The sequence below is a fragment of the Lepisosteus oculatus genome, chromosome 4 (genome assembly GCF_040954835.1).
Source record: "Lepisosteus oculatus isolate fLepOcu1 chromosome 4, fLepOcu1.hap2, whole genome shotgun sequence".
Classification (NCBI taxonomy): domain Eukaryota; kingdom Metazoa; phylum Chordata; class Actinopteri; order Semionotiformes; family Lepisosteidae; genus Lepisosteus; species Lepisosteus oculatus.
In genome coordinates, this window is record NC_090699.1 from 48,373,539 (window position 1) to 48,390,277 (window position 16,739).

The window sequence follows — 16,739 nt, forward strand, 5'->3', positions numbered from 1 at the left end:
ATTCATGTAAAACAAGAAAAATGACCTCTTATAGTCTGATTAATTGTTTATGTGTCCTTCACTATTCAGAAAAAGAAACCAAACAGTACTGTGTGCCGTACACTTAAACAAGGTCTTTCAATTCGGTTCTGTGTTTGAAAGTGCAAAGGTGGTACATTTAAAAATATTATTTTTAATTATTGTTTTTAAAAGCATCCCTGCAATATCCCTGAGTTCTGGTTCCTGCCTGGTTAGGCTCTGGTTCACCATGACCTCATTTTAGACTAAGCGGTTACTGAAGACAGCTGAATATTTTTTAAACACTGCATCCAGCCCTTTACTCAAATACTTTTTCTTACTGCTTTTCCCCCCATTGTTTTCCAGTTTTCACTTTGGGCATCTGCTGTACCCATCAGTGTTATGTCAGAAATCAAAGACATGATAGTGAATTCATTATTATAAGCACATTGAAAAGGAATTTGGATTGATGAAGGATTTCTTTTCACATGGGCTCCTGTTTTCACATAGTATTATTCAAGGTCTTTAGGTTTAAGTTATAATTCCTCTTTCTCCTCTTTATGCACTGTAAAGCATTGCTAATGATGCATTGAAGCATTTTTGTGGCTGTGTGGTTTTAAGTTGGACTTGTATTAGTTAGTATTCTGCTCAGGATTATGGCTCTAAATCAGCAACATCATGCGAAACAAATTATTAAAACCGAAAACAAAATATTTTACAGCTGCTGGATTTTTCCATCCCTTACAGTGCATTGTATGATAAGTAGGATAATCTTCTGGAATGCCTCTGGATGTTTACAGTAGATTCGCCAGAGCCATATTCCCTCTGATCAATTAAACTACCATCAGTATATTGTTTTAAGAATCTACAAGATCCATATACCATGAGTATTAAACCGCTGCTGGTGTTTTGCTTGTTTTCAGTTTGGATTTGTGCTATTCAGCAGTGATACAAAAACATAATTATCTGTAGGGAATGAAACTCATTTACTTTTCATCTTACTTTAAACTGAATTTCTTTCCTCAATAGCTGGGATGTTGTAATATTACTCTGCACCTCTGCCTTAAAGTTAATGTTCTTGAATTTTACGAAGATTTCTAATGACACATTTGGTGGCAGGATTATCAATGGGAACTATAAAATAAAAACTTCAAAATAAAATTCAAAACGTAACATTCCCCAGAAATGCCATTTTTGGAAGATGGATAATTAGAACACAGTTTCTTAATTTGATTGAATCTTAATAGTTTTTCACAGTAGATCTCTTATTCTGCATTGGATTGTCAGGGGGTCACTGTGGCCTCCCCATGTGAACATGCAAGTTCCTTATATTGACTGTTTTAAGTATAGTAGAAATCTCAAATGAAAAGCAGGATAATGTGTAAAAAAAAAGGATAATGTGTTTAAAGGATCAATCAAGATATTAATTCAACAGAACCATGGTTCTTTTCATTGAAGATTCTAAATAGGTCAACTAGACATCTTCACTTATTGTATACATATTTTTCCCCACCACAATTTTAGGTGTATTCCTTTTCTTTTTTTTCTCGTGGATCCATGTGCCTCAGTGTCGATGTCATGTTATACATTTCTGAACTTTTATTCATATTTTCTTTTTGCAGTTGCTATCTTGCTGAAGGATGATTATTTTGTCAGTGGTGCCGGCCTACCAGGCAGGTTCAAAGCTGAGAAAGTGGAGTTCCACTGGGGCCAGAGTAACGCTTCAGCAGGCTCTGAGCACAGCATCAATGGCAGAAGATTTCCAGTTGAGGTGAGAGGCGCGGACTGCTCAGAACAAAGAAGAATGAGAAACAGGTCAAAGTTTCTGGTGTCACTAAAGTTGTACTATAGTGAAATTCCAAAGTAAGGGACTCCCATTTATTGATCAGACATGATGTGATGTATGAGTCAACTTGTTAAAGTCAGCCAATGCTGCAGCAGCAGAATTTCAGATCTGCCTAGTCTTCTGAATATAATTCAGGAGAACAATGAACAATTATTTTTTTAACTTTCATTCAAATTCAAATTCTGTGGCTTCTAAAGTAGTGTCAGAACCTTGTGTGTTTCACATTCTTCTAATGGAAAGTGCTGTGATTTTTCTTTGATACTTATTCTATTCTATATTCTATTTCCAGTGAGTTCTTAAATATTTAATTGTGACCACAGTGCAGATTTATTCAAGTAGTTAATTTGAGTAATAATGGTTTTGTGTGTTTGTTAATTAATCACTGATTGGCCTCGCATTGTCCTTCTTCCATTTCTAATCCAGTGTTGTCTGAATACTATGGAAACAGTGAAGGTTGATTCAAAAAAAGTCTCTTATCTGTAACCCAGCACAAGAAATGTGATCATGTGCAAGGACAGTACCCTCCTTGTAGTACTTCGCCAATGTTAGCACATTTTTTCTTTGAATGGGCAGTTTGTTCCTTAATAACTTTGAAGGACAGCCTTCAGTTCAGTAATGTGATTCTGTGAGTCCTTGAAAGTGCATTCAATGGAAATTGAAAAGGACACGCAGAAAAGGCTGCACTTATTTCCTGTTCATTTTTTTCTTCCTCAACCAGCAAGCACCTGTTTTCTTTTTCTTTACCTTTGGAACCTCTGTAGCCCTCTTTTTTAATTTCTGCTTACCTGTTATTCCCTTCACGTTTATTTTGGAAGGATTCCTTACATAAAAGTGTTCTAATTCTTCTAGTTCTTTTTTTTAAGAGTTATGTTTTTAAAATTGGAGCTTTGGTTGTCTTTGGGAGAAATGTTTTGAAAAATATAATTGTTCCAGTGCCTGAAATGACAAAACTAGATGGATTTTTATCATTCATCTTCCTTACTGATCTAAGTGATCAACAGAAAACAAAACCATCTATTCACGTTTTATTGTAATAAAAACCTTAAATTTAGGTGAGGGTCTTTGTCAGAGCTCAGATTGCTTTGTCTCAAATGTTTCCGTATCGTAACTCATTTGTGTATATTATGGGTTTTCAAAATAATTTAATTTTACTAATTACAGTTCTGTACTTAGAGCAATGTAATGCTAATTAATATGACTTAAAACATTTACCTTAAATAATAAACTAATCCCTTAAGGAATGTGGACTGTGGTACTTTAAAATCCCAGAAATTTGTAAGCCATCTGCAGCATTAGAAGATTCAAGATGACTTTGCCCCTAATAAAAATGTTCATAATGTGCTGGAGATGAAAAGGGTTGCCAAGAATAGGCTCTGTCCTAACAGCTTATTCTTAGGATGCATGGGGCCACATACCATTGATACCTCTGAAATGCCTGTGCACTTCCAACAGAATGCTTTCTGAACTTAATTAGAAATCCAGATGCAGCTCGGAAGTCTATTTGTTTTACAGCAGACCCCAGGAGAATGCAGATGAGACCACTCTTACCCACACAGCCCCCATCTACAAGCACAAAGTGGTGCCAGGCATCTAGGAAACGAAATACGTACAATTAGCGTTCAGTCAAGGAGGATGAATTGAATACAGAAACTAATTAGAGGTGTCAGCTTTAATGCAGTGCCTTATTGTTTGTTCATACTATTTGTTTTTTTATTATTTTTATTATTATTGCTTTTCAAGGCTAATGTGCCATCAGGTTCATCTGTCAGTGCTAACTGGTTTCTTCATTAGGAGAGTTCTGGCTGTATTTAATGTTGTTGTCATTAGTTTACATGTTTTTGAGTACAAAGTACCGCTTTTAAAAAAACCTTTGAAGAACTGTGGTAATATTAATAATAATAAGCTGGATTATTAACGCACACGTTTTACAATTCCTTTCAAGCATAGTTTGGTCAGACAATTATTGTTGCAGGCACTGCTGAGCTCCTTTATGAAGTTTCTGAATATTATTTGGGGAATGCTTTGGTAGAACAGGCACTATGACTGCATGGGAGGTGAGTTTGAAATGGCTTTCATCTTGTGGTCCCAGTCAGATACTCTGCGGGGACCAAAAGATAATTGAGTTCTGCTGGTTACGGCCTCACTGTGGGTTGACATTGGTCTAAATAGCAGAGAGCCATCAACTGGGTTCTGTAAAAACGCAAACGGACAATAAAGAAAAAAAACCTTTTACTGGAAAATAAATGGGGAGTTTTCGTAGAAGGAACTTTACAAGTGTACCGGAAACAGGAGAGAAAAAAATCTCTTAAAAGACAACCTATAAAGCTTCTGGTGTTAGAAATATTGCTTGTCAATCTTTATTATTTATTAATATTCCCAGATATAAGTCTTGCAGCTTTGTTCTAATTAAAGGGCCCCATCACAGTCTGAAATCTCCACTCTTCTCTGTTGTACCTTAAGGGCTTCCCTCCCTCTCCCCACACACAGACCTCCCCAAATGACTGTAATTATACAGTAGGTATAGATTGGTATTAACACAACTAATGCTTAGTAATTGTGCTCCTTGCATTGTCCTTCATGTTTAGGAGCACACATTATTTCTATACATGTAATGGGAAATGTGTCCTTTTTGCTGTTAAACAGAAAATGAATAACTCGGATTTGGAACAAAATGGTATAAAATTCTCAGTAAAATTAAGAAGTAATTAAAACCACATTGTCATAAACTCTGCAGATGGTTAAGTTGATTACCACTGAATGGGTATTCCCCCTGTTGAGCTTAAAGTGAATTTCCAAAGCCTGTGCAGCAGCGTTCTTGCAAAATATTGTTCCTCTTGAGTCTTGGCAATAGGGAATGTTACTTTTTTTGGAGAGGGTGTTTAAAAACTTAAATGTACCTAACGCCAGATGAATTATCAGATGAATACGTCTTACATATTATCGGTTTAATATTAAACTAAAAAAATATATATATTTTGGAATAATTTATATTATGCAACTGTGCCTCCCATCATGAGTTGAGTTGGAATGGGACAGTGATATTTGAATAATCCAATTGTCATGGTGTAATTTAGTTAACAACTCCGTTGCTGAGTATAGAATTTTATTGCCTCCTGCAGATTGACAGATCCCAGTGACCTGCCACATCTGTTGCAGTGAAACCACTTGTAAAGTGGGATTAATGCCTCTTGACTCCACTCTCAAGGCTGCCCATGCTGTTGTCATCAGATAATAGAAGTGAAAAGTCAATGTTTTGTCCTTGAAAAATCATTTGGAAAGATCAAAGATTTAGATTTTTTTCTTTCTGTGAAGTACAGCTGTTAATGTTTTCGCCATAAAGTCCTAAAGTCCTTTTTCACAAAGTCAGGGTGCATCTTTCTTATTTCTGTGGTTCTGCTACCTGTGCTAAATCACATGAGGTTCTTACCTTGTATGTCTTGCCTTCCCAGAGAAGTGCCACCCCTTTAATGGATAATGGTTTAACTCCGCTTATCACAGCACTTTTGATTGCCACCGATTTTGACTGGAATTGAATTAAACAGCTGGCTGTGAAGGGCCTCAAATCTCTGATTCTCTTAGACGTGAGGCCTTCTTGGCCTCCTCCTATTAACAACATACCTTTCCCTTTATTTATCCTTCAAGGTTTCAATAGAGGCTGAAGAAAAGAGACTGTCTTTAATATTCTGTCGGCAGAATCTGTTGGGATAGACTTTCACTTTCCTTTGTCTGGTTATCTTTCTTTTGGGAGGGGGGCAGGAAAGCTGAAGCTGAAGTGCATTACAGAAATTTGTTCTGGTCTCTACTGAAAGTCTGCTGAAAATAAAAAAATTAATGAGAGAAGACACTCGGTAAATGTTAAAATATGATTTACACAGGCGGTTTTCTCTTATGTTGAGGACATTTCCATTGTCTGAACATTTGTTTTTAAATTAAGGAGATGTTATTAAACTAATCTGTGCAGTTATGGACAGCAAGGAGCCAATTATGGTGACCGAATATGCATGTTTAGTGGGGGCTAGTTATGCTTTTTGAGAATCAAAGAAATACAGTAATTAGTCTGTAAAAAGGATGAACAAAGACAGGTGATTTTAAAAGTATTTACTCAAAGAGTACAAAAGAATGAGTTATGTTATTCCTGGAAAGATTTAAATATTAAAGAGGCAACAAATTGTTCTTTTTAAGTTTATTGATTGCTATTTTTCTTATAGTGGCACATTAAGAGAAGTGAGTCATTTCGTTTTATGAGTTTAACATCATTTAAAGCACAGAATTCAAAGCTTGGTGAAGTCTGATTCCTTCTACTATACAAGATCTTTTGTTACACAGAGATGCCCTGGCGGGTTCCCTTCAGTCTTAAGAATAAATCTGTATAAAGCGTTTTTCATGAATGGTGTCATTTACGGTCTCAGCCCAGAATTTCCATCATGTCTGAAGAGTTTCAAAATTGAATCATGTCTCAGCTAATAAGTCTTTCATAGATTTAATGAGCGTGATGTACTGTCTAGGGTGGCTAGAATCACAAAACATTTCTTTAAGGCTGATTAATGTTATCAACCGACAGCACCACCATTTTATAATTTAGACCTGCCAACCCAGCTCAGGGTATTCAAAATTTGTGCATCATAAAAATGTATTAATTAGCTTTTTTCCAACTCTTGAGGTTTCATTCTCTTTCTTAGTATGTCAGCTCACATTTCAAAACATAAGAGCTATGCAGTGTTTTCTATCTTTTGTTCTATGAGCAAAAGATGAGTTCTATTTTCTTACAAAATTTTCAACAAATGCTGTCTCTAGCAGCATATAGCATAAAATAGAAAATAAATAAAGATTATACCTAAAGAAAATATACAGTAAACCATAAAGAAATGTACAACGGTAGAATTATTTTTATACAAAATGTGTTGCTACAATATAAAGCTTATCTCCTGATATTATCTTGTCTCATAAGCTAAATTATACTGGTAACTCCTATATTCCATTGGAATAATTGCACATCAAAAGATAAATGTTGCCAGTTTAAGAACAAAGGAAAATATTAGAAGAGGGCATACATTTTGTGAAAAAACATGTATTGGAATGTGTGCTGCTTTCCAAGAGATCTTCAGTAATATTTATAGCTAAGAGTAACATTTTACATTAATAATGAATCTCAAGGTGTAGCTTTTTTCTGCTCATTAGCTCATCCGCCTAGCCTGCCATTACTTGACGCCATCAGATCTCTTTGTTCTTCACATCTTTATGAGAATATAAAATAACAGTTTTCGTGCTGCGCGGATTTCCTGAAACGGCATTTTAAAAAGCATTGTTGGTTTCTGTGCAGTGTGGTTGCACCTAGAAGAAACTGATCCCCCCCAAAAAACCCAATAGATTCGCAAATGTCTTTTGGGAGGAGCTCTGCCTTTTTAGAAATCCCTAGACATGTACATGCAGCTCCATGTTCTTTAAACTTGGCACCCACGGTGGCAGAGGGACAATCCCTTTTGCAAAATGCCAGCCGCGGTCAGTTTCAGCAGATGATGGAAACGGAAGATTTGTACTGACAGGTAGCTGTGATGTGCAGTGTCCTGACAGATCACATTCACCTCGTGATGGACACAGAGATGCCCTGTTTCACGGTGATCGACAGGTCTTCCACAGAGGAGAGCAGTAGGCAATGGAGCTGATTAGAAAGCTGATGTGCCACCAGGGGGAAGGTACAGCATTCTAACAGCGTATATTTACATCATATGGTACTGCTAATGTCTTTCACTGACAGACTGTCCTCGTCCACAGTGGTCATCAGGGAGCTGTGTCTTGCCATATGTGCATTAGGATGCCACATACCTGCATACAATGGACCATCTGAGACTAATCAGCACAAAAGGGTTTCTAGAGGAACTTTTATAAGTTATTATTAACATGGCAGTGAACAGTAAACCTGACAGATCATTACCCAATCATGATTTTGTTTCCTTTGCTAATGACGTCTGATGGCAGGCTTGGGTGGCAGTAACATCTGTTGAACGGAACTTAAAAACCTGCCGAGCTGCAGCATTGCCTGCTTATTTACTGCACCTCAGTGGTGTTCCAGAGTGCCAGAATTTTCTTTTTATAGCAGATTAATCCTTGGATTTTACAATGACAGTAAAAAGACACTTAAGAGTCTTTCCCGAGCGGTTTAGGAAGCCTACAGGAGGATCTGTTTACAGCACATTGCTTTCAAAATTCTTTCTGCATATTTGAACAGCAAACTTTATTTAATCACACACACATGTTCACAGTAAAAAAAATAAAAATAAAATTATTATTATTTTGCAGACACGTCTGAGAGATTGTTGAGGTCTTAGCTAGATTTATTTACTGGATTATTTTTTAATTCTGCTACATGCCAGGTAAAGAATCTACAGTATGCCAGCGTTAATGACGTTCTCCACTAACCTGCTGTTCTTCTATAACTCCTCTTGTGACATACAGTATCCCACTTTTCAGATTGGCAGCTTTTCATAAATTATTTTTTCTTTATTAACCCACAAAAAAGTAATATGGGTCCAAAAATTTGTCTATATCACTCTAGTAACATAAAATGTTTGGAACCTTGAAATCATTTAGCCCTCAAAATGAGAATTCAAAAGTTCAGTCACATGGAAGGAAAATTAACATTTACTCTTTCAGTGGTATCAACCCCATGCATGTTAAAGAAACTTGATGAATATAATTAAATTAACAGGGTCTTTTCAGAAAGACTCTCCATTTACAGTCCTGAGTAATGTTTTGCTAAATATTTGTGGTAGGTTGATGAAGAGAAAAAAAAAACAAAGAAAAATCTTTGGTTGCAATTAGCTTTCACTGTGGTTTACTATTCATGTCAATGCTACTAGTGATTTCTAATTGTTCTTTATTAAGGCTTCAGATGCTGTGGTTAAGTGAAAGCCTGCTGTTCATTTACTTCTAAGTAAGCCTATAAACTCAACAAATGGTAGCTAATATGCTCAGTATGTAATATAAATTGCTGCAAGGGTTTTTGTAGTTGACATATGGAAGCCTCTGAGTTTGCTATAACACCTTGATTGTTTCATTGCAATGAAAGCATTTGTCACCTACGGTACAGTACTTTGTGCCCAATCTTTAAAGGCACGAAGAACATTGGAATAGGAAGGAGTACTCATCATCAACGAGTTTATTAGTGAAATTGGTAGTTTTGTCAATATTTAATACAAGTCTTTTTTTCTGCAGCTTTTTTTCACACAGAATACAATTACACTGACAGTCATATTATTGAGCTCTACACATTATGTCAGTACAGCTGGTGCTTATAAGGTTGCAAGGAAACCTGGGTGTTAGGTGTGATTCTACATTTTCCTTGTGTCAAGAATACCTGTCATTGTGTCCTTTTTTATTTATCAGAATGCAAATCTAACTGAGTTCATTGCTACTGAGCCTGTTACTAGTAGATTATGTCATTTCTGTGGAACCTAGATACAGTAGCTCTCATATTTCCATGGCACGAGATCCAGCAGGCACAATTCACTGCTGTCTGGGAAGTGCCTACAAAGCCAGACGGCCAGAGTAGTCGTGGTCAAAAACCCATAGGATCGAAGAACTGCACTCTAGACACCGGTACCATGACTTGGACCTCCAGAATCGCAGTTATGATGTCTGTCAGTTGCGGAGATTGCTGCAAAGCAGAAGGAGGAGCTTTGAGCTGTAGAATCTAACAGTGCACAGTCCTGAACCTGTGATTGCAAAGTGCTGTCACTCCCAGGCAACCTCGGGCCTGTTTAGAGAAGAACTGCCAGTGCAACAATGTTGCATGTACAATTTAGCTTTCCACAAAGGCATTGCAGATTTTTAAGGTGCTGTGGTCATGCTTTTAGCAATCTACATAAGTGCTTGAAAGCTACATACAGTGGCTTGAAAGTAGCCACAAAGGCCCCTTTTCATCACAAATCCAGAGTTAATCCAAATCTTCTTACTCTTTGTCAAAAATGACCTCTTATATGTATCAAAACATTATGTCATACAATACCATACTTTCTGTTTTATGGCCCCTCACCTCTGAAATGACCTTCCTAGGAAGGTTAAGAACTCACACATTGTTGATGCTTTTAAAACATGTGTAATTACTTTTTTAAAATAAACAAGATTTTATTTTGATTAAATATACATTTTGGGTTTTTCTCTCTCGTTACTTTTGTTGGGCTGTTTATATATTTGGAGTGATGCCATATAACCTACCTGTTTTATTCTTAGGTTTCTAAGTAGTGTAAACCTATAGTATATTAATTTTTCCTTCACACTTCTGAAACTGCTTGTGTTCACAGACCTTGAAACTTCATATTAGGCAGATTAACTAGGATATAGAAGCTGTTAAATTTGTGAAAAAAGTGGGAGTTCTGCACCAAGCAAGATGGTGGCTTGAGCTGTTTATTTTAAAAACGCATTCTTATAAACTGGTCCACTGCATTGTTGGAATAGAAATTTGGTGGATTTCATTACCTGCCAAACTTTATTTCAGGCTTGCTCCTCAGTAGTTGGTGCCATAATTTCTACACCTACAGAGGATCATAAGTCTTTCTGAGAAATCACACAAACTGCTCATGCCAATATGCACCAACAACAACCATAATGGCAGCCTCTGTTGATTTCTGTTGTTTTTTTCCATAAATCATAAACAGACAGTAACTTGAAAAGTGTTGCAGTGATTATCCTAAAACTTTAACCTGAAAGTTTTAACACACCCAGACCTGCTTCAGAACTGAACCTCACATACAAGTTGATACTTTAATCCAGTGGTTCTCAAACTTTTTGGACCAATTACCACCCCTAATCCAACGAAAGCATCCAAGTACCACCTACAAGTCATCATCTCATAGGAACCCCAGAAATTCTGGGGTTCCTATGAGAACCCTAGAACCGCGTGCACACACACTCACACATACATATAATAAATATTATAATAATAACCTTTATTTGATATAGCGCCTTTTAAGGTGGCTTCTCAAAGTGTTTTACAGAAAAAAAAAAACATTAACAACAACTAATAAAAAAGCATAATTTCAGTGAGAGGGGTGAGCCTGTTTAGTTGAGCAAACCAGATGTGAATTAATTTTTCTTCATGAGACGTGCCCTCAAACTCGTATCTAACGTAAACGAGCAAATTGGCCAAATCGACTACAGACTCATCTAATTGCAGTGAACAACATCTGCTCATCTTAACACGCTCTATCAGTGTACTTTTGATATAATCCTTCATTTCAATAATTCTGTGAATGACTGTGTCTTTCAGGGGGAGGGGGGCAGCAGGTCGAGCTCTTTAGCAGCTTTTTCTCTACACATAATACGTGTCAGCTCTTTTGCCAATGGTAAATAAGGTTCTTCAAAAATAGTGTAGCTTACCTGCTTTAGCAGTACGCAAGCTTACATTTTTCTGCGTTTCCGTTTTTATTTCCGTATTTATTTAAAGTTTTTATTTCATGCGCATGGGAGCGAAACACAGAGACACTCGGTGTATTTTTCTCAAATTAGAACAGTTCTTAAATATTTTTCTGTTATCACGTTTTCGTTTGCTCACAAGATTACCTGCATTCGTAGCACGTATTTCTATGCATTCCTGTGTTTACAACGTTGGAATTGTTCCAAAATCACGCACATTCTCCTTTCTCCCTATTTGCTGGAGATACAGTAGCTTTTTTTAAATACAATTGGTCACTTGCATCCGTAGCGCACATTCTTATAGAGTGGTATAGAATTACAGAGTATCTCTTGTGTCCACTGAACTATTAGCGCGCACTGTATCGTAGTATGTAGGCTGCGTATTCGACACGTATAAAAATACAAAATATGAAAACCCGTCCCGATTTTTTCAGCGCACACAACACAGTTCCAGGGTCATTTGGCGTACCACTTGGCGGCACGCCACGTACCACTGCCGGTACGCGTACCACAGTTTGAGAACCACTGCTTTAATCAATCAAACCACGTAATCACCTGCTCAGTATCCTGTAGTGGCAGCTGCTCTTTGTCAAAATTTGGCCAGTTAATTCTAAACTTCATCAGTATCACTCTAGTAACAGTACAATTGTGAGACAAGATAGTATTCTGTATAAACTGGAATGACCTGGCCAACTAAAAGCTGATTTTTTTATTTTCTGGTCAGTATCCATTCCATATCAAAACTATTCCTGTGCAATAACTGTTTGGTCAATTAAATACAATTTTGTCCATGTTTGGGGTTGTTCCTGCAATCTCTTGAGACTAGTTTGAAGTCCTTCAGGAAATCTCTACTTTTTTATTATTGTTACTGCAACTATATAACCTATATAACAACTAAAAGAGATCTGTGCATGTGGGGTGTGTTCTATGAAATCAATGTACAGTATAAGTTTTGTTTAGATGAAGGGAGATCATCACTAACTTGTCAGAATGATGGTCTACTTTCATTGAAAATGATCAATTTCTATATCTGCCTTCACATTTTTTACCTCTGTGATGACAATTCTTTGAAAGGAGTCTTTTTGGATTGTGAAAAGTGACATTTTCTATTTTAATTCAGCAATGCTCCTCAGGTGAATTATTCACTTTATCATTGATAGGCCTTTCCCATCTTTACTAGCTGGGCTGATAATGCAGTGCCATGGGAAATTTATTTTAGCACCCTGTAAGGGTTTCACAAATCTTTATCCTTGGCACCAGATAAGATGTGCAAAGTAAATTAAGCCATGTGATCAGTAGGAGGGAAAAAAAGCAACCCCCCAAAATACGGTGCTGTGGATATCTTAAGATAAGAATTGTCATTGATGAATAGATTTGCTTTTCTACAGCCTTTGCAGTTGAAGAAATGGAAAACCATTTTGAGGATTATTTGATGCACTAAAGATACTATTTTAGAATGTGTATGGAGAAATTGAATGTATGTTTCACTCTGTGTTTGTATTTACTATGTGAGTGTATTTGTACATTTAATGGAAGAATGAAAGAGCATGCATGTTAAAGCATCTCTGTGAGGTATGAAAGAATTTTAAAGTCCATGTGCGACTGTAAGAAACTAAATAGATGTTTTCACTGACCATCTCGGAAACAGGATTTTATGAGCACATTTTGCAAAGAGAATCCTCTTTGAATGCATCAAGCACCTATCTACGATAATCTTGGGATTACTTCTGAAAATACTTGCTCTGTACAAGCCAGAAGGATTTTTACAGCAATATAAAACATAGAAATAAAAAGATTTCGCTTATCCTGGAGGATACAGTCTGACTAAAATGGCTCCTATATGTGTTGTGAAATACAGTATATCAGTATACTGTATGTCTTCAGCAACTGAGTTTTTGTCTTGTTGATAAAATAAAACAAATATGTCCAACTGGTAAGTATTCACATTCCAGAATGTGAAGTTATTAAAATATTAACATATTTACACATAGTTCATGCAGTGTTTTTTTAAATAATGCTCTAGTGAAATACTTGTTAACACTTGTCACAGAACAAATAAGTGTGTTTAGAGGATTGCTTTAGAAAACTGAATTGCTGTGGTTAACTTCATATCAGATTAACTGCATCTAAGCTGCACATTTCTTCTAAATATTTTGATAGATGATGTGCTACAGGCAGCATAGGGTGGTGTGAATAATAACAATTAATATCTAGCAGTGATTTCAGATATATTGTATACATTGACAGTTCTCTGCTGGACTTACTTGGCCATGTCCAACATACAGTAAGAAGACATTCATTTTAAGTTTTATAAAAATTCCAGTGAAGACAGCAGTATAACACGCTGTGTCCTTGTTGTTACTCTGATGTAATATTCTGCATCACTTTTAGTAATTGTATCACAAATTATTGTATTTTTCCACACCGTGCATAGTAGCAAATTTCTAGTAGGCATCAGAAAATGTTTTACAGGTTTATTGCACCCACACAATTAGTGTACATCTGTGCCTAAATGATTTTGCTCCAGCATAAGCTTAATTATTTTTTTTAAAACAAGACTGGGAGATTTATCAGTTGTATTGAACCAGTGCTGTAATGGAGACTCTCAGCACTAAATGATCTTTTTCAGTTGCTATTGAAAAGCAAAAGCTTAATAGATAAAAACTTGACTTTCTTCTTTGTTCTCCAGCTCTGCTGAAAGATCTGTAGCTCTTATATATTTGCATCCTCTTTGTGCCAAACAGGCGGAAAAGAGCACTGTTTCCCTTCTGTCCAGTGTTTGGTAATGGTAGGCCACTCCTGAGCAGCAAACTGTTATGCAGTTGGAAGTCCTGCAAACACAATCCAAGATAAAAATGAATTATTAGTGCCGGATGATAACTGTTACATGCATCTGTGAATACAAAGCATGCATACAAAGTGCGACAGCCCTGCCAAGAATTCTTGCAGGACTCATATGTTTTGTAGTTAAGAATCTATAGGATTCCTGGCAGCACAGCCTTCATTGTTTTTCCAGCTGAATTTCTGCCCTTTATTTATTATGAAATAAAGTATTAGTAATTTAAAATTGAGTATTGTTAAAAAGTGTAATTAGAAGAAAACAATAATGGATTGTTAAGGATCTGCTTTGAACTAGATTTTGTTTAAGGCCATGGAGTATTAAATCTTCAGTTTACGAACCCTAGAAGAAGTAGTTGACTGACCCCATCTCCCTCATCCTATCTAATTAAGCCTCTATCCACCCCATTTCCTTTTGGCAAGGATTAAAGTGGAATAAGGGAGTTTATTCTAAGGGGCTCTGCCCTTTAGGTTTGTTAAAGCTGTATTGTATGAGATAAGAAGAGTAAACTGCTTTCTTGCAAGAGGTTGACATCCTATTATGCCAAGAACTCCTGGTACTGTAAGGCTTCATTGATTAAAGTAATACAGTAACACAGTTTAAACTTAAATGCCATGCTGAAGAAAAAGTGTGCACCTGCTTGACAGGACCTGAAATGTATTGACAATATTAAGAAAGCTGAAATCTCTGCTAGTGTCTGAGTTTGAAGTTACTGTACTTTGACATCCGTCCATTTTCTAACTACTTCAACCTATTCAGGGTTGCAGGCAGCGTATATCCTGGCAAGCACCAGATCCAGTGCAGGGTACACCCAATGCTAACATCTGTGCCACCGTGCCACCCTTATTTTGACATAATCAATTGAGATGTAAAAGTAAGGAGGAGATGTACAACAGATCAGGTAAGAATTACTGTCCTTCGGATGAGACGTAAAATCGAGGTTCTGACCCTGGTCATTAAAATCCCACAACGTTTCTCGAAAAGAGTAGGGGTGTAACCTGCCCAAATATCCCATTGGCCCTTACCAATCATGGCCTCCTAATAATCCCCATTTATGAACTGGCATCATTACTCTGCTCTCATCCCCACTGTGAGCTGACTTGTGGTGAGCATTCTGGCACACTATGGCTCCCATCGCATCAGCCAGGTGGATCCCATTACCTGAAAAGCGCTATATAAGTATAATCAATTATTATTATTATTATTATTATTATTATTAATGCTAAATTGTTTCCTGATTACTTGTTGCTGAAATTTGCTTTACATTAAATGGCATACCGTATATTACTTTACAGTTCTGTTTTTATTTTCAGCTACCAAAATTTTCCTTTAGTTGTAAAATTCCATATTAATGTACCATATTAAGTGCCTTTAAACACGCATAGTAGAGAAACAGATTAAATGAAGCAATTGTTTCACTAACATCTAATGGACCACAAGTGCCACCTGTCAATCATCATTGGCCAGTGAATTACTGTTACGACCCCAAGTGTCTAGGGGTAAAGGGGTGTAACATTTAGGACAATTTTTGGAAGCAGGTGGGTTCTGGTGAGGAACTAGGAAGTGTGATTACAAGGGTAAGCGCAAAAAGTGATAATTATAAGGTGAATAAGTGACTGGTATGAAATAAGTCACAATAACACACAGGGTAAGGGAACTAGAGTGGTGCCAAAGAAAAAGAAAATAACAAACAAAATGGAGCTGGCTAAGAAAGTAAGGGACTACAAAAGAAAACCCGAAACACATGGTCTTCGGCATCTTCGAACGCCCTAGCTAACCTCCACTGACTACCCAAAACTATACAAGACAAATGGCACTCACCCGTACTAAACTAGTGTGACTAATACAAGAATCAACTACGTGTGTGCAAAATGTACCCAACAACCTAAACTACCTCTATACACAAAAGTTCACCCAAATACACAAGTGAACTACAAATACAAACGAGAGTAGACAAGTAACAGGGTACAAAAGAACACAGAGATTGATACAATAACAAGTTTGGGCAAGGTAATGGCAAAACAAGGATAAACACAAACAAATGAAAGTACAAAGAGACTAACAGAAACCAACAAAACAACAAAGCCGAAGCTATACGAAAATACACACACACAAAGCAAAACAACAAACCATCAAAGCCGAAGCAAAATCAGAAGCAAAGCCAAGCAGGATCGAAGTCAAACGAAAAGGCCTTTTCCTTCTGAAAGTCTCTTTGTTATATACTGAATAAGATGCACTCTGATTGGCTGAGAAGCTGATTGACGATGACATCATACTGAAACAATAGTGTAATGGTGAGCCAATGGGGAAGGGAGAACAATGAAAATCAGAAGTGTGGAACATACACATAGACCACACACTGGAACTTAACAATTACATTACGTAACACAGTACGTTACTTTGGAGGTATTTAGAAGAAATACTGCACATTCTGAGTGGCTGCTCTATACTGTACGTAATGGCTTTAATCTGTTCAAATAGTCATAGTACTTCCAAGTGGAACAGAGTAAGGAGGATTGTGCACAAATCCAGTTAAATCAGGGTGGAACACCATTCCTGTTGTTCATGTGGTAAGCTTGTGAAAAATCCGCAACAGGCTGTGACTTTTTTCACCACTTATTATCAGTGAGACCCAGTGGGGACTCA

General features: G+C 36.8%; 1 protein-coding gene across 1 annotated transcript in view; it reads left to right on the forward strand.

Annotated features, from left to right (window-relative positions):
• ptprga (protein tyrosine phosphatase receptor type Ga) overlaps positions 1-16,739 on the forward strand; it is a 259,162-nt gene that overhangs the window by 157,589 nt on the left and 84,834 nt on the right. Inside the window, exon 4 of the mRNA XM_015347265.2 lies at positions 1,620-1,768. Within this exon, the coding sequence (XP_015202751.2) occupies positions 1,620-1,768 (149 nt within the window). The remainder of the gene's footprint in view (positions 1-1,619; positions 1,769-16,739) is intronic.